The sequence below is a fragment of the Enhydra lutris genome, unplaced genomic scaffold, assembly GCF_002288905.1.
Source record: "Enhydra lutris kenyoni isolate GAN:26980312 unplaced genomic scaffold, ASM228890v2 scaffoldscaffold31, whole genome shotgun sequence".
In the NCBI taxonomy this organism is placed as follows: domain Eukaryota; kingdom Metazoa; phylum Chordata; class Mammalia; order Carnivora; family Mustelidae; genus Enhydra; species Enhydra lutris.
In genome coordinates this window covers 18,319,644-18,338,522 of record NW_019154115.1, presented here as the reverse complement: position 1 = coordinate 18,338,522, position 18,879 = coordinate 18,319,644, and the positions used below count along the sequence as shown (strand labels likewise).

Below are 18,879 nucleotides of genomic sequence, written 5' to 3'. Positions count from 1 at the left end.
AGAATAATTTACTTCATCTCCCAATGTGGCCTTGATAACAACCAAGTTCAAATAATAGGCAGGAAAAAGAATACTGAAAGCAAAGCCAAAGGTATCACAGAGCTATAAATTTAACTTTCGCATTTACTTTGGCACTGAATCCAGGGCAGAGACATACCAGGTAGGTGTGTTAGCTTGACTGCAGCTAAGGAAAGTTGCAGGGTATATGGAAACGCTGGACTGCCTCAAAGAAAGCTATGAATCTAACACCTCCCAACCAGGGACAGAAAATGAAGAAGCTGACTTCTCCTTTAATACATCCTGAATGGAGCGAAAAAGAGAAATATATCTAATTTCCTCAGCTCGTTCCTAAGAGAGCATAAATGGATCTGGGAGAAAAGACCCTGGGTTGACCATTATGCCCTTCCCATGCCTTGACATGGCTCGTTTCCCCACAACAAAGAGGTGCCATGCCTAGGTGCCAAGGACGGCTGGACATCCCTTCTCCTCTCTCTGACTTGCCCATTATTTGGTTCCCTCCTGGGATTCTCCTTCCTCACATATGGTATAGTTTGCCTAGTATCTGCTCCGGGTGGCTATTAGAGATCCTTAAGGTCCAGCAGTCAGTCCATAACCTCCGAGTGGCAAGGTACACTTCCGTCACTTAACTGAAAAAAATCTAAGCTGCTACCACAACTGCTCTTGAAAAGCAGATACAAGGGCGCCTGGGTGGCTCAGTGGGTTAAAGCCTCTGCCTTTGGCTCAGGTCATGATCTCAGGGTCCTGGGATCGAGCCCCGCATCGCATTGGGCTCTCTGCTCTGCAGGGAGCCTGCTTCCCCCTCTCTCTCTGGCTGCCTCTCTGCCTACTTGTGATCTCGGTCTGTCAAATAAATAAATAAAATATTAAAAAAAAGAAAAGAAAAGAAAAAAAAGCAGATACAAAAGCCAGGTTGCACTTTCATGCAAGCATGTGAAGGTAGATGGAACCTCCAGTAACGCAGAAATTTATCAATATCCCCTACGCTGCCCCCCACCCCAGTCACTTACTAATGACACTCCAAGGACCGAGAACAAAGAGAGAGTAGGGAGAATCCCACCCCAATGGGTGACAAGGAATCCAGACCTCCCCTCAGGCACAGCAGTGTATCTGCTGACAAACCAAGGAGAAAGGAGACAGAATCACAGAATCAAAGACTGTCAGAGCTGCAAAGGCTTTAGGTATCATCTAGAATCTTAAACTGGCCAGTGAGCGTGGCCTCAGAGAGCTGCAAAGTCTCATTAAGAAAATTTCTGTTTTTTGTTTCAATTATAATCTTAAAAAAAAAAAGGAAGTGTATTCTGGATCCTCTAGATGGCTACCTTATAATCAAGTACGAACACACAAGTTTAGAGGCCGTGTTTGCAGCTGTGCTCCCAGCTGCAACAGAGCCAAGCATCACTTAAAGTGGCCATATTTCAATCTTCACATGTTTTCTCAAAAACTGGGGTCCATGATCCTTAGGACATTTTCTCAGGTGTCCAAAGGTCCTAAAATTTGAGAAATACAGATTATAACCAAACGCTTTCCTTTTATAAGTCCAGAGAAGTCAGCAAGTGGTCCAAGGACAGCAGAATTAGCGCTAGAAGACAGATGTCCTGATTTCCAGCCCAGGATTCTTTCTCACTCTATCTCCTGCTCCCCAAGAGGAAAGCAGGACTTCTAAGTCCTAATAAGTTCCTTGCCTTTCCTAATCACATGTTTATAAAACAATCTAGTTTACCCCAAGAGCAGCAGAGAGGTGAGCATCAATAGAAAGTGAATAAAACAAATAGATACAAAGAAAAAGAAACCACCACCATGCCTCTTTAGCTGTGTAAAGAGCTGGCAGCATTTGCCCGGATACTGACCTTTGAAATGCAGCACATTTTCAGTGATGCTGATGGCAGGATTCTGTGAAAAGAGACCAAGGATGCGAGAAGGGCATTTTAATAGGAGAAAAATGAAATTAAAACCGGGGCTCACTTCCCTCCATCCTTCCCCCTTAGGGAATCGGCCTCCTACCTGTGCCTCCCCCAGAAAATATATTTAGTTGTTTATGCACAGCTCTGAGCAGGGTTTTGCTACATCTAGCTGTACCCATCTGAGATTGTAGGCATCTGTAAGAATAACCCTAAGCTGTTCTAACTGTGCAGAACAATTAGATACTGAGTCAGTCCATTCCCATAATGGCAAATGGTACAAAGGTGCTACGGGGGGTGTTTCCGAGGCGGACCCAGATCTCTACGACTCAGCCCCAGAGCTGTGGAGGCAGAGAGTCTAGTGGAACAGATGATGAGTCATTTCCTGTCAGAAGATCTCAAATAGTACAAGTAACATACGCTCAAGACCAAAAGAGTAGTAAAAAGCAGTTAAGTGTTGTAAGTGTTAAAAGAGCAAGCACAACAAGAACAGGATGGCTGAGGAGAGGTCCACCCAAAGTGAGACCTATAAGGCTGCAGAAGGGCTGACGATCACAAGGGATTTCACTCGAAATGAAACATGCAGTGCCCTCACCTCAGGCTCCATCCTCTTAACCCCCATCCCAACCAACACTAAAGAGATCCAAATTCTCCAGACTGTTCACTTATTCCCAGAAATTGCTATATGACTTTAAGAGCATAATTTAGAGTATAACTACTTAGCTCTTTTTTCAATGGATGAGAAAGGACTCCCCTCCTACCTCCCAGCTCAAAGTTAATAAGCAAGGAGCAGCATGTTTCCAGTGCTGTGACTAATTCATTTGTTTTTCTCCTGCAGGCTCAGCTCTCTGTGCTCCAACATGCATGGAAGGAAACCAACAAATGACAGAGAGAAGATTGGAGAGGGGGTATAACAATGGGGAGACCGGGCCTGCATTCTCTATACACAGTCAAGAGTGTCAGGAAAAGGGAAAGAATGAAGGCTGGCGGGGAGGGGAGCATTTGAGCCAAGCTTTATGTTGAGAACCTCCCTAGTGGGAGTACAGACTTCAGGCTGAGATGCTCACCCAAAGAAGCTAAAATTCTAGATGATCCTCTCTGTGGCAGGAAGAGGGAGTTAGGGAACCTCAACAAAAAAGGTTACACTTCCAAGGGCATGGTTCCTAAGTAAGGGAAACAGGATTTTGATGCAAATATTTTCATTAAAGCTAAAGTTCCAGAACGTCTTGGAGGTAAGGTTCCCACCCAGGTCACTTCTTGCCCAACTCAGTGTGTTTCCCATACTCTAAATCACTTGGAAGGAAAAAGGAATGAAATTGAATCAGTAGTCAAACTTCTGACAGACAAAAGTCCCGGACCAGATGGCTTCACAGGTAAATTCTACTGACCATTTAAATAGGAGTTAATACCCATCTTTCTCAAACAGTTAAAAAAAAGTGATGACTAAGGAATACTTCCAAACCTATCCCATGAGGCCAGCATTACCCTGATACCAAAACCAGACAGACACTACAAATGAACAAACAAACCAAAAAACCCGATCCCCCCACCCACAAAAAAACAAAGACCAATATCGCTAATGAACACAGAAGCAAAAATCTTCAACAAAATATTAGTGAACTGAGGGGTGCTGGGGTAGCTCAGTTAAGCACCGCCTTCAGCTCAGGCATGGTCCCAAGGTCCCAGGATAGAGCCCCACATCACATCAGGCTCCCTGTTCAGCAGGAAGCCTGCATCTTCAACTCCCTCTGCCCCTCCCCGGGGCTGTGCACCATTTCTCAAAACTTTAGAAAAAATATTAGTGAACTGAATTCAACAATACATTAAAGGATCACACACCATAATCAAGTGAGATTATTCCAGGGATGCAAAGACAGTTCAGTATTTGCAAATCAATCAACATGATACACCACATTAACAAAATGAAGGATAAGGTCATATGATTATCTCAATAGATAAGAAAAAGCATCTGACAAACTTTATCCAATGAGAAACACAGTGGTGAAATGTATCATCACTTATGATAAAACCTCTCAACAAAGTGCGTGTAGAGAATACACCTCAGCATAATAAAGGCCATATAAGACAAAATCCCAGCCAACATCATATATACACAATGGCAAAAAGCTGAAAGCTTTTCTTCTAAAATCAGGAAGACAAGGATGTCCTATCTCTTCACTTTTATTTAACATAGCACTGTTAATCCTAGCTACAGCAATCAGACAAAACACAAAAACAAAAGGTACCCAAATTGGTTAAAAAAAAAAAAAAAAAAAAAGAAGAAGAAGAAGAAGACGAAGATGTAGAACTATCACTATTTGTAAATGGCATGAAAGTATATACAGAAAGCCATAAAGACTCCACCAAAAAACTACTAGAATAAATGAATTCCATAAAGTTGCAGGATACAAAATCAATATACAGAGATCTGTACTTCTATACACTAATAATGAAATATCAGAAAGAGAAATTAAGAAAACAATCTCAGTTACAATTGAATTGGGAAGAATAAAATAAGCTAGGAATAAATTTAACCAAGGAAGTTAAATTTGTACTCTGAAAACTACAAGACACTGAGGAAAGAAACTGAAGAGGACGCAAATAAATGGAAAGATAGATATTCCATGCTCACGGATTGGAAGAATAGTGTTAAAATGTCCACACTATACAAAGCAATCTACAGACTAAACGCTATTTCTACCAAAAATATCAATGGTATCGGGGCACCTGGGTGGCTCAGTGGGTTAAAGCCTCTGCCTTCAGCTCAGGTCATGATCCCAGGGTCCTGGGATGGAGCCCCGCATCAAGCTCTCTGCTCAGCAGGGAGCCTGCTTCCTCCTCTCTCTCTCTGCCTGCTTCTCTGCCTACTTGTGATCTCTGTCTGTCAAATAAATAAATAAAATCTTTAAAAATATATATATCAATGGTATCTTTCACAGAACTGGAATAAATAACCCTAAAATTTATACAGAGCCACAAAAAGACCCCAATAGCTAATCCGATTCTGAGAAAGAACAAAGCTGGAGATATCATGCTCCCTGATTTCAAAGCTATAGTGTATGTGTGTATGTGTAGATAGATTGATAGACAGACATATATATATTATACTACAAAGCTATAGTAACCAAAACAGTATAGTACTTGCACAAAGACAGAAACATACATCAATGAAACACAACAGAGCCCAAAAATAAAGCCACATTTCCATGGTCAATTAATCTATGACAAAGGAGGCAAGAACATGCAATGAGGAAAGGACAGTCTCTTCAATCAAGAGTGCCGGGAAAATTGGACAACCTTCTTAAACCATATACAGAAATAAACTCAAAATGAATTAAAGACTTAAACAAAAGACCTGAAACAATAAAACTCCTTAAAGAAAACATAGTCAGTATACTCCCAGACATTGGTCTTTGAAATATCTTTTCGGGCGGCGCCTAGGGGACACAGTTAGTTCAGTGTCCAACTCTTGGTTTCAGCTCAGGTCATGCATGATCTCAGGGTTGTGAGATCAAGCCCCGCATTCGGCTCTGTGCTCAACGCAATCTGCTTCAGATGCTCTCTCTGACCCTCCCCACTGTGCGCGCTCGCTCGCTCTCTCTCTCTCTCTCTCTCTAAATAAATAAATAAATCTTCTAAAAAAGGAAAGGAAATTTTTTTTGCATCCTACTCTTCAGGCAAGGACAACAAAAGTAAAAACTAACAAATGGGACCACATCAAACTGAAAAGCTTTTTGCACAGTGAAGCAAACCATTAACAAAACAAAAAGGCAACTCACTGAATGGGAGAAGACATTTGTAAGTGATAGGTACCATAAGGGATTAATATCCAAAATATATCAAGAACTCCTCTACAACTCGACAACAACAAAAAAATCCAATTAAAAAATGGGCCCAGGATCTGAATAGACTTTTTTTTCAAAGACATCCAGGTGGCCAATAGACACATGAAAAGATGCTCAACATCACTCATGATCAGGGAAATGCAAATCAAAACCACAGTATCACCTCACACCTGTCAGAATGGCTATTATCCAAAAGGGAAAAAAAAAAAAAAAAAAAGCTTGGTGAGGACATGAAGGAAAGGGAGCCCTCGTGCTCTGCTGGTGGGAATGTAAATTAGTACAGCCACTATGGAAAACAGGATGGAGGTTGCTCAAAATATTAAAAATAGGGGCGCCTGGGTGTCTCAGTGGGTTAAAGCCTCTGCCTTCAGCTCAGATCATGATCTCAGGATCCTGGGATAGAGCCCCACATCGGGCTCTCTGCTCAGCAGGAAGCCTGCTTCCCCCTCTTTCCCTGCCTGCCTCTCTGCCTACTTGTGATCTCTGTGTTAGATAAATAAAAAAAAATCTTTAAAAAAAAATTAAAAATAGAATTACCATACAATCCAGCAATTCTACATCTGGGTATTTATCCCAAAGAAAATGAAAACACCAATTTGAAAAGACATACACATCCCTATGTTCACAGCAGTATTATTTACAACATCCAAGATACATAAGCAATGTAACCGGCCATCCACAGTTGAGTGGGTAAAGCTGTGGCACAGACACACAGTGGAATACCGGCCATCAAAAAGAAAGAGATCTTGCCATTCATGACGACATGACAGTGAAATGAGTCAGACAGAAAAGGACAGATACTGTAGGATTTCACTTCTAAGTGGAATCTAAAAAGCAAAACAAGAACACAAAACAGAAACAGGCTCAAAAAGTACAGAGAACAAGCTGGTGGTTGCCAGAGAGGAGGGGGGAAGGCGATGAGTGAAACAGGTAAAGGAGATTAAGAAGTAAAACTTCCACTTATAAAATGAGTAAGTCACAGGAACATAAAGTACAGTAAAGAGAATCTAGTCACTAATATTCTAATAACCTCATATGGTGACTAGACTCTGGCAGTGATCATTTTATAATGTACACAGATGTCAAATCACTATTCTGTACACTCAACACTAATACGCCAGCTACCATTTTTTTAAAAAAGAATATAAATTTCCTGCCAACCCCTACTTTAGTTGCATCTCTCAAGATTTGAATGTAGTATTTTCATTATTATTCAGTCTAACATATTTCCTAATATTATCATTTCTTTGACACATGGGTTACTGAGAAGTATTTAATTTCCACACACATGAGATTTTCTAGTTATCTTGTTATTAACTTCCACCTAAACTGCACTGTGATCAGCGGGCATTCTCTGTATGATTTTAATCCTTTCAAATTTGTGGAGACTTGCATTCAGAAGCAGTATGAATTGTATAAATGTTCGAGTGAACTTGAATGTGTATTCTGGAATTTACATGCAGCATTCTGTATATGTCTACTGGATTTACTGTTAACTATTTGGTCACGTAATCTGTATCTTCGCTGAATTTTATCTTGTTATTCTATCAATTACTGAGAAATCACTCTATTGTCAACTTGTCTGTCTCTCCTATTTCTGTTACTTTATGCAGTATTGAGGCCATGTTAGTTACACATAACTTTAATATTGTTTTACCTTCCTGATGAATTCAAACCTCTATCATTATGAACTGACCTTTCTATCTCTAAAAATACATCTGGGTCTAAAACTCTTACCGAATATCAGCATAGCTAGATCACAGGGATCCCCACTGGCTTCTGCCAGGCACCTAAGAGCTGGGGGTCTCAAAAATAATGACACCAGTTATTATATATAATAATGACCCACTCTGGGGCACCTGGGTGGCTCAGTGGGTTAAAGCCTCTGCCTTCGGCTCAGGTCATGGTCCCAGGGTCCTGGGATCGAGCCCCGCAACAGGTTCTCTGCTCAGCAGGGAGCCTGCTTCCCTTCTTCTCTCTCTGCCTGTCTCTCTGCCTACTTGTGATCTCTGTCAAAAAAATAAATAAAATCTAAAAAAAAAATAATAATAATAATGACCCACTCTACCATTTGAGACCATTTTAAACTAAATTCATGACCTGAGGATTTTTAGATCTTCAAAATTGTGTACATTTGGGCTACATAATCTTTTAAAAGCTAACCAATGATTTTAACTCCTCAAGGACCATTTCCTCTACTTTGCTCAGTGTTAAGTCCTCTGGAGATGGGGAGCTGGGATGGATTTACTTTTAGCTCATCCTTAGCTTAGCCAAAGAGTTTGGACCTCTGAAGTAGTTTACAGGGAGAAGGGTTTCCTATTACATATTGAATTTTTGGTGGGCTTTGGCCTTACTTTGTCCCCTGTACTCTGTTGGGCTGTCAAAGCCAAAGTTCAAGTTCACTCAGCTGAGCTAATGTTTTTAAGGCAAAAGCAGTTTCACTATTCAGCTTTATCAGAGCTTCCCCTATAATTTCTAATGATGATTTTAATGATGATTTCTAATGATGATTTTAAGATTTTTACTGAACATTTTTAGTTGTTTATAGAATCTGCATAACCTAGCAAATCTTTTACTAGAGGAATTGTTCCTTTGCTTATAAAAGAGAAATGAATAGGGAAAAGGGGAAAAGGTGACTCTAAAGTTGGATGGACCTGGGTTCAAATCCTAGTTATACCACTTTTTATTTTTATTTTTATTTTTTAAAGATCTTATTTATTTGACAGAGAGAGATCAGAAGTAGGCAGAGGAGCAGGCAGAGAGAGAAGGGGAAGCAGGCTCCCCACGGAGCAGAGAGCCCGATGCGGGGCTCGATCCCAGAACCCTGAGATCATGACCCGAGCTGAAGGCAGAGGCTTAACTCACTGAGCCACCCAGGTGCCCCCATTTTTTATTTTTATCATTCACTTTCAAATCCACAACGGTCATTTTTAATTTTTTTTTTTTTAAAGATCTTATTTTATTTATTTGACAGAGCACAAGCAGGCAGAGCAGCAGGCAGAAGGAGAGAAGCGGGCTCCCGGCCGAGCAAGGAGCCCAATACAGGACTCGTTTACAGGACCCTGGGATCACGACCTGAGCCAAAGGCAGCTGCCTAACCAACTGAGCCACCCAGGCATCCCAAGAACTGTCATTATTTTTAAGACAACAGTAACACCGCTCATTTCACAATATTGTTGTAAGAACTGAATTATAATAATGTGTAAAGAATCTGGTAACTACTAAGGACTTAGATTCTCGTTGCTTTTCTTTCTCTGCCTTAGAATGCCCATTCTAAGTTTCCATACCTGTTGAATACTATTCACCTTCCAAAGTCCAGACCAAATATTAATTCCTCTTCCCTCCCACTCACCTCCAACATTAAAATTAATAGTTTCCTTAGTACTTTGTCTTCACCTGTATTATAATACTTACCACACTGTTCTCCAATCATTGTTTATTGGTTTATCTGCCCCTCTAGACTTGAGTTCCTTGATGGCAGGGACTGTGTCTTACTCATCTCTGAATCCCTACTGTCTTCATTAACTCTTGAGTGAACTGAAATTAATGCATCCCATTTTCATAATTTCTGACAAAACTACAGAGGTCAGTGAACTATCTGCTACCTAAGCCTTTTGACATTTAGAGCTCATCGAAATCACTAGTATTTAGTTTTGCACATGTGTGTGATTAATACAAGCACAAAAAACAGTTATATGGCAATCTTGAGGCTGCCGTCTTTATAAAGGACTGCTTCCAAGATCAGCCCTTGGCTGGCATTAGGAAACCTGGCTTTCCTCCATCCCCTAACAGTTGGTTCACCATGCCTACAATGTGATTAGTGGTGAACACCAACTCTCCTTCTGGGAGTCTAGAATTTGGGTACATGGGTGCTGACTCTCTAATGGGCTTCCCTGTGCAGAAACATTGCACATAAGTTACTGCAGTTTTCATTGCTGGAAAAAAAGAGCAACTCAAGTGTATACCTTCACAGGAAGGAGAGAGGATGAAGAGCCTTGTGCATGGAATTTCTCTACACTCCACCTGTGTTTTTTTTAATCCTTTGCTGATCCTGTCCTATATCCTTTCGTTGTAATAAATCTTAGCCAGAACAACTACATGCTGAATCCCATGAAGTCTTCTAGTGAATCATCAAACACACAGGTGGGTGTAGGGCATCTCCCCCAGAACAGTGTCTCAACCCAATATTTTATTGTGAAAAATTTTAATTCACTTAAAAAATTGAGGAAAAAATAGCATAATGAATGCTCACATGGCATTCATCAGTTGATTATATTTAATCACACTTGCTTTTTATACACATGACTTTTCTCAGTCATTTCACAATGAGCTGCAGACAGTTCTCTAAACCTTTCAGCATGCTGCTTTTAAATAAGGACGTTCTCTTACATAATTACCACAATTTTCTCACACCTAGGAACAAAAATTCTATATCCTCTAATAAACAGTTTCTATTTAAACAACGGCCTGAAAAATGTTTACTTGTTTCAGTTATCTACTGTAATGCAAAACTTGGTGGCTTAAAACCACTATGAAAAAAAAAAACAACACCATTTTATTATCTGAAACTAAACTATGCTCAGCTGCACGGTTAGGCTCCACCGGACGGTGGCTACAGCTGTCCTATACTGGATGGGAACATCCCAGATGGTCACTCACATGGCACAGAGTTGACACTGATTGTCATTTGGGAGTTCACCTGGGACTGTTGACCAGAGTACCCATACGTGTGACCTCTCTGTGTGATCTAGGTTTCTCACAGTTGGGCTGCTGAGTTCTGGGAGGGAACATCTCAACAAGTGTTCTAAGACAGAAGCACAAGCTGGCAGTCCTCCTAAAAAGGTTAAGCCTGGGAATGGCCACAGTATCATTCTACAGCATTCTATAAATTGCCATAGGACCTGCCCAGATTCAAAGAAAGAGTAAAGAGAGCCCATTTCTCCATTGAGCTCTTGAGCTTTAAACCACTACTATGGGGCGCCTGGGTGGCTCAGTCAGTTAAGCGTCTGCCTTGGGCTTAGACCATGATCCCAGGGTCCTGGGATGAAGTCCTACATCCAGCTCCCTGTTCAGGCGGGAGCCTACTTCTCCCTCTTCCTCTGTCATTCCCCCTGTCCCCCTGCTTGTGCTCTCTTGTTCTCTGTCAAATAAATAAAGTCTTTAAAAAATTAAATAAACCACTCCTGCATTTACGTTTAAAACACACACACAAATCCAGAAAAGAATCAATGTTCATTCATTACATTTGACTGTTCTATCTTAACCCAATATAGACTTTTACTTTTATTATTTTTAATCCATGCCAATTGTCTTAGAAAATGTATCACGTTATGGATTTGTCTGGACATTCCTTCTTATTAATAATTTTTGACAAGAATATCTCATAGGTGACATAGGTAAATTTTTTTTCTTTTTATATGAGTAGTTCTTAAGGCATCGTAGGAGAAGGCCCATACCATCAGATGGGTGATACTAACCTTGATCATTTAATTGATAGGGACTGCCAAACCCTCTACTTTAAAAGTACTTTTTCTTTTGTAATTAGTAATTTACTCTTTCCTCCAATGGGACGGTCATCCACTGTTAATCCTTGCCTGATTTGGAAACCGCACAGTGATGATTTTCTAATTCAATCATTCCATCTTCATTTTTAGCTGGCATTCTTCTGTAAGGAAGAGTTTTTCCCTTTCTCTCTTCCCTCTTCATTTTTTATTTTTTTTTAAAGTATTTGCTTGTATTGTCTCTTCTTTTTTTTTTTTTTTCAAGATTTTATTTATTTATTTGACAGAGAGATCACAAGCAGGCAGAGAGGCAGGCAGAGAGAGAGGAGGAAGCAGGCTCCCCTAGAGAGCAGAGAGCCCGATGCGGGGCTCGATCCCAGGACTCTGAGATCATGACCCGAGCCGAAGGCAGCGGCTTAACCCACTGAGCCACCCAGGTGCCCCCCCTCTTCATTTTTTAAATTGAAATTTTTAATGAGGTAATTGTAAATCCACATGCAGTTATAAGAAATAACTGCTATTATAAGAAATAATACAGATCCCCTGTACTCTTTGCCCAGTTTCTCCCAAAGACAGTGTTTTACATAACTATAGTATAATATCACAGTCAGGATATTGACATTGATATGACCCACTTATCTTATTCATAGTTTCCCAGTTTGACTTGTATTCATTTGTGCATATGTGTAAGTACTATACAATTTTATTACAAGCGTAGGTTTGTCCATCACAGTCAAGATACTGAACTGTTCCAGATCCCTAGTGCTGCCCTTTTGGAACCACACCCACCTCCCTGCCCCTGCCCCTAGGTCTCCCCACCCCCCACCCCACACCTCCATCTTCCTTTCGTTTTGAGTATCACTCTGGACTGATGGTTCTTCTTTTTTAGTTCCCTCTGTCAAAGTCCACTACTATTCTTGCTCCTTTTGCTGTTCAAATGATCACAAATTTGACCAGGGGAAATCCTTTCAAATCAGCTCCTATGTGATTCTGACATGACTTTGTGGCTTTTGAGGATGTACTTTCTCTAGCATAGACCTGGAATAATCAGCCGTTTCTTCAAAGAGCCTTGAATGGTTACTTAGAAAACATGATCTGGGGGTGCCTGGCTGGCTCAGTCAGTAGGGTATCTGAGTTTAAGTCCCATGTTGGGGATAGAGCCTACTTAAAAAAAAAAAAAGAAAGAAAGAAAGAAAAGAAAACATGATCTGGCACATTGAGGTACACGCAATGCTCATTTTTAGCATCTAGCTAGGAATTTTAAAAGTCATGTTGTCATATATTTAAATTTCCAATTCAAATTTACTATTACAGAGCTTTTCATCTTCTGTTATTCAATATTTTTACCGTTTTTCTTACACTGAAAACCTTGGTTCCTAATAGCATTAACACATTCACTTATTTGATCCTCAAAAGCTTTCAGAATTATATCAGTATTCTTACTGACAATAAACCTACTGAATGAAGTATGTTTCTTTTTATTCTTAGAATGCATTTTACTAAAGAACCAGAGTACTGTGTTCGAAGTTAGTTTTAACTTATTTATCTGGATGGTTATGTTATCAACTTGATATATAGTTACGTACTTTGATTCTGTTTGTACTGAATTTCAAGATTTGCCATTGTATTCTTTTATTTTTGAATTATGTAAAATGCTCACATGGGTGAAAAGTCAAACTGTAGAAACATATCTTCAGAAGTCCTACCTCAAACCCATGTCCCTCCACAACATTTCCTACTCACTACCCACAGGTAAGCATTTCAAGAGCTTCCGGTTTATCCTTCCTCCGTATGTGTGCACACATGTTTTCCAAAAACTAAGTAAATATACCCAGATAGTCTTATATCACTTCCTTCCTATATTAAATATAGGAATATATTTATATATAATAAATATATAAATTTGCGATTTTGGCTCAGTTCGCGATCTCAGGGTCATGAGATTGAGCCCTGAGTGGGGCTCTGTGCACAGCAGGGAATGTGCTTGGGATTCTCTCTCTCCTTCTCCCTTTGACCCTCCCCAACCCCCCGCCAAAAATAAATAACTAAATAAATCTTTAAAAAAAAAAAAAAACATAGCTCAAGGCCTACATCCTTTAGAAAGAAAGCCTTCCCCTCTTCTCTGGACTCCAAGAACACTGCACCACTGATGACTCTGCTCAGCCTCTCCCCCCACCAAGAGGGAGCTTCTTTTTTTTTTTTTTTTTAAGAAGAAGATGATCTTTTTTATTTTTTAAGATTTTATTTATTTATTTGACAGAGATCACAAGTAGGCAGAGAGGCAGGCAGAGAGAGAGAGGAGGAAGCTGGCTCCCCACTGAGCAGAGAGCCTGATGCGGGGCTCAATCCCAGGACCCTGGGATCATAACCTGAGCCGAAGGCAGAGGCTTTAACCCACTGAGCCACCCAGGCGCCCCAAGAGGGAGCTTCTTTAAAAGTTACCTATAATCGGGGCGCCTGGGATATTTATATGCAACTAATGAAATCACTGAACTCTACCTCTGGAATGAGTAATATACTATATGTTAATTAACTGAATTTAAATAAATTTAATTTAACTTTAAAACAAAAAGCTGTTTCTGGTGGTCTTTGGTGAAGTTGGGGTGGGGGGATTGTATAAAAATGTCCCACTGCTGAACAATCTCAACAATAATTGGTAGTATTAGACTTTTCATTTTTCCCAATCTAATCTAAGAAATATTATCAATTTCTAACAAATACTATCCCTTTAATTTACATGTCCCTGATTACAACTGAGATCAAGCATCTTTTTAGGTTTACTGGTCATTCTTGTTTCCTTCTACTCTGAATTGCTTATATTTTCTGCCCCTTTTCCTAACAAGTAATATGTCTTTTTCTTATTGATTTGTCAGTTGTCTTTTACATATTTCAGATGTTAGTTACCTGGCGGTGATATGTGCTATAGATATCTTTTTCAAGCTTGTCTTAAATTAATCTTCAGGAGTTATGTTTCGTGTGTTTTATTTAACACATTATTCCCTGTTCCAAAATCATGAAGATGGTCTCCGATATTTTCTTTTAGTAGTTTTGCTTTATGCATTCTGGTCATTAGGCCCCCCTGGAACTGACTTTTGTGGCGAGATCTTATATAATCTTTTTGCTATTTGGATTACCACCTGTCCCCAAACAATTTCCCAAATGTTTCACTTTTCCCCAATTAATATGTAAAGCCACCTCTGCTGTACAATAAGTTTTCATATATGGATAACTCTGCTTAATAGACTCTACCCTATTCTACTGCCCTTTGTGTTTCTCTCTCTAAGGTTTAGTATCACAATAATAATCCTTTCACTTGAATAGCAAACTAGAATTTACAAGCACTTTCAAATCCATTGTCCAATTCAGACCTCAAAACAATCCTGTGAATTCAGTGCATTCACATTTATCTGGATGAAGAAACCGAGGGACATAAGGGTTAAATGAATTACCCATGGCCACAGACAGGAAATAGAACCGCAAGACCCCAATCTCACTTCTTCGGTTACCCCTCTTTCCACCAGAGTGTCTATCAAGTAAGGACAAAAACAATATCTGTCAAACAGCTCCCAAACACAGGTATGCACATTGTTCACACACAACTAAAATAAACAAAAGAAAACCTTGATAAATGAACGAATGCTTTAACAACTATGGTTGTTGGCACACACCTGTCAATTATGTTTTTCTTGAAAATAAAGTCTATTCTGAAAATAGCCTTGCCCTCGCCCCCTGGACTCCAGCTAGCATCTTTGCTACCACTCACGTCACACACAGACAAGGCTGCTGTTAGAAGTCTTTATTGTGCATCATTCCTCCTCACATTAGTGGACGTTTCTCAGGAGCCACTAGCCCTGTGCTCTAAGGATAGAATAGAGATGTGAAAACTGGACAGTTCTCTGTGTCTCAGAAAGGGAGGAGAGCAGAGTTGATGTCCCTAAATTGGAATTCAACACTAAAACTCAGTAACTATGGGAAACGCCAGAAAGCAGGGGGCGACAGAGAGCTGTCCAACAACCCAATATTTAGCTTAATGAGATAAAAGGAGTCACTCCACACATGGTCTTCATTAAATAAATGAATTGTTTCATCCAGAGCCTGAATTACAGGTTCAACAGCCGTGCACTGAGCAATTGAGAAACGTAAAGAAAAAAAGAAAAGAAAGAAAGAAAAAAACCCAGCAGCCCTGACATTCAGAGGGTGGCCTGTCACAGCTCGGCCATCTTACTCTCCTGCTGGACATAATGGCACAGAATACCAACCTTGGACAAGGCTATTCTGAAACCTCGGTGAAATGAGACAAAGGTCATTTCATAATTTTGTGTAAGCACAGACCAATAAAATGGCTGCTATGCCACTCCCAAAATACCAGACACCCTTTCTCTTGGCCAAAATGAGTGACTTCTCTACCAATTACTTTTATTCTTTTGCTAGTCTCTCCTCCCTACAGGTAGGATTTATTCTGATAGCCAACCACAGAATTGCCCCTGTTTTCTGACAGCATTTAAATCCTACAATCAGTTCTAACCCCTTAATGAGACCTCATCGTCCCGCATGCGCTATGATCTCCCTTCCTGAAATGAATAATAAACCCAACTTGTTTAACCAGGGGTGTTTCCCTGACACTCTGGCTGTAGTTGCACTGATAGGGTACAAGTCGAACAACCTAAGAGTCTACGCCTTTCTCTTCCTGGAACATTCTTCCAATCTCAGTTTGACAAGAACACTTCATTTCAGGGTGCCTGGGTGGCTCAGTCGTTAAGCCTTCGGCTCAGATCATGATCTCAAAGTTCTGGGATCAAGCCCTACATCAGGCTCTCTGCAGCGGGAAGGCTGCTTCTCCCTCTCCCACTCCATCTGCTTGTGTTCCCTCTCTTGCTCTCTTTCTCTCTCTCTCTCTCTCTCTCTCTCTGTCAAATAAATAAATAAACAAATAAAATCTTAAAAGGAAAAAAAAGAACACTTCATCTCATTTCAGGAAGTCATCTCTAACTAAGCATAAGAGAGGTAACAAATTCCTTTAACACCAGGGACCTGGTTCATATCCAACTCCAATTCTACCAATAAACATACTCCTACACAAAACTTTTTGTCTGTATATGATAATATGCTTCTTCTAGATAGTATGCTCTTGGAAAGCCGAGACTGTCTGACTCATCTTTGTAAAGCTCTAGTACCTCACACATGGTAGAGGATTTCTTTTAGGAGTGGTATTAACACATTGCTTTGGTGGCGGGGGGGGGGATTTATTTTTTCCCCAAAATAAAAGGATTTCTCTCTCCAAAAGAAACTTCCATTTTTTTCCGCCACCTTTGCATTTCTTTAACTACAATAACTTTCAAATGTATACCTCTCATATTTCTAAATATACCAAAGATGATTAACACGTGTTCCTATTTCTTAACAAGGAGGTTTAAATCTCTCAAGACAAACTTAAGTATGATGCGTCCTTTCCTTTGTCCAAATAATTTCCATTTCTTTCCACTACCACCACCATCCTATTCCCCTAAAAACACCTTTGGTGTTTGCAGCTTCAAAGTATCCCAGAATAGGACATCCTTATTACATGATAACATCTAGAGAGGGGAGGGCCTAAATTTAATTGGTCTACGTAAGGCTTGGCTAAATTACTTTTTTAAAAAAGAGACTGTCATAACACATGTTCCACTGAGAACCCTCTCCAGATGGAGACTTTGATCCCCACCAACAACGACTTTGTTTGTTTCCTTCTTTCCTACAATAAGCTGGAGCAGAGTTGAGGGAGACAGCACAGTACATTTACTCATCTTCTGATGCAAAAGTATAATTCAGTCTGATTTAACACATTAAATGACATGCCATGCAATGTCACATCCTATTTAAAGGCATTCTGGCCAGTACTGTCTTTCTCTTTCAACGGGAAAACGGGTTTAAATTCCAGAAACAAAGATTCAATTCAACAAATTCAAATCCATACCCAAAGAGCACTAACACTTTGCAAGAAATATGCCACACAGGTGGACAGAGAGAAATATGAACGACTGAGTCAAAGGCGGAGAAAGTTAGGTGGAATGAAGGAGGTTACAAATTGCCATAGATGTCACAGATAAGGAGCTAGGATGACTGGAGAAAGAACATTCCAGACTGAAAACTCTACAGTTTCTGGATGGTTGGACAGAGGCAGGGGGTACACGGGTCCTGGAACCTCCATCATGCAGGAGGCATGGACTTGGTCATACAGGGAGCTAAGGAAATCAAACATAAATGCTCGATGTAACTTAATTTTTAAGTTCTCTATGCAACTCCGCAAACCTGAGCTCACAGCCCTCAGAACAAGGGGAAAATCACTTTCAGCGGGTTTCCGAATTTTAAAATTAAAATTAACAAGAATGATTTCCATCACTGAACGGTTGGAAAGTGGGTGTGGCCCCTCTGGGGGCAGCGGCGTCGGGCCTTGCGAACGTCAGACCGGCCTGGCAGGACCTCTCTGGCCAGCGCCTGACGTCCAGCCAGGACCCAGCAAGCCACCGTTCATTCTGCACCCCCGGCCCAAAGAGCTCATCCCATGCCTCGAAGGGCCTAGGCAAACCCGAACCCCGACGGCTAGGCCTCCGGGGCCGGGCGCGGGCTCTATCAGGCCGCAGGCTGTGAACAAAGAGAAGGCCGGGGCAGCCTCCGAGAGCCGCGCAGGGCTCAGGCAGCATCCGAAGATACCTGCAGCCCTCAGGGGGTTGCGCCCCAGGCCCGGGGTCTACGGGTGTTCTTCGACGAGGGCCAGCCTCTGCCCCGGCCCGGACGCCAGAAAGTGCACCGCGTCGCCGAACCCGTTGGCGCACTGCAGGCTCTCCGGCACGCCCCGGGACAAAGGGGATGGGGGAGATCGGAAGGTCCCCGGGGCTGCAACCCGGCGCTCGTCCCGCCACCCGCACTGGCTTTTACCTGCACGTCACTCAGCTCCACGCGCAGATACAGTTCGCGGTGTCGCTGAGCCCAGTAGACGTGCGGCGTGAGCACCTGATTCTCCATGGCCACACTGCCCAGGGCTCGGGGAGACGGATCGCTGCGCCTCGCTGCCTCGGAGAGTGCGCGACTGTAGCCGGCCGAACGCAGGCCACAAACCCCCGCGCTCTTCAGCGCCGGCAGCCGGCCACCTCGAGACGCCCCACGCTCGCAGGCTGCGCTTGCGCAATGAAGATTAGGGGCGGGGGCGGCGCGTGCTCTTGGCCTCTGCTCCATCAGGGAGGGGGCGGAGCCGGGCAGAGGTGGGAAGGGCCGGTGACGCCGGAGCCTGAGGCGGCCGCCTGGAAAACTCAGAGTCTGCAGGTGGGTTCGTGGTGGCGCTTTTCTCTCTTCTCCAGGACGGTGCTTGAAGATAGGCTTAAAAAGAAAAATGCTGGAGACACCTAAAGAACTGATCAGCGTGGGAAAGGGCTTGGGACTGGTGTATCTGGAAAGTCCCTCCGGTTCTATCACCTATTAATTCAACGTTTACTGAGCGCCTACTAATAGCGCTTCAGGGCTTCAAAACTAAACACTGGAGTTACTGCAGTAAGACACAGTCCCTGCCGTCCTGGAACTCTGCAGTTACGAACAGAATAAGGATGGTGATGGTTATAGGGGAAGCACTGTGGGAAGAGG

At 41.7% G+C, this 18,879-nt stretch overlaps 1 protein-coding gene across 1 annotated transcript in view; it reads right to left on the bottom strand.

The window, feature by feature from the left end:
- The window catches only part of LOC111153279 (3-hydroxyacyl-CoA dehydratase 3), a 38,936-nt gene extending 20,566 nt beyond the window's left edge, over positions 1-18,370 (bottom strand). Inside the window, exons 1-2 of the mRNA XM_022512202.1 lie at positions 18,181-18,370; positions 1,869-1,911 (exon numbers count right to left, since the gene is read on the bottom strand). Of these exons, the coding sequence (XP_022367910.1) occupies positions 1,869-1,911; positions 18,181-18,267 (130 nt within the window). The 5' untranslated portion in view covers positions 18,268-18,370. The remainder of the gene's footprint in view (positions 1-1,868; positions 1,912-18,180) is intronic.
- Between the last annotated feature and the right edge of the window lie 509 nt (positions 18,371-18,879).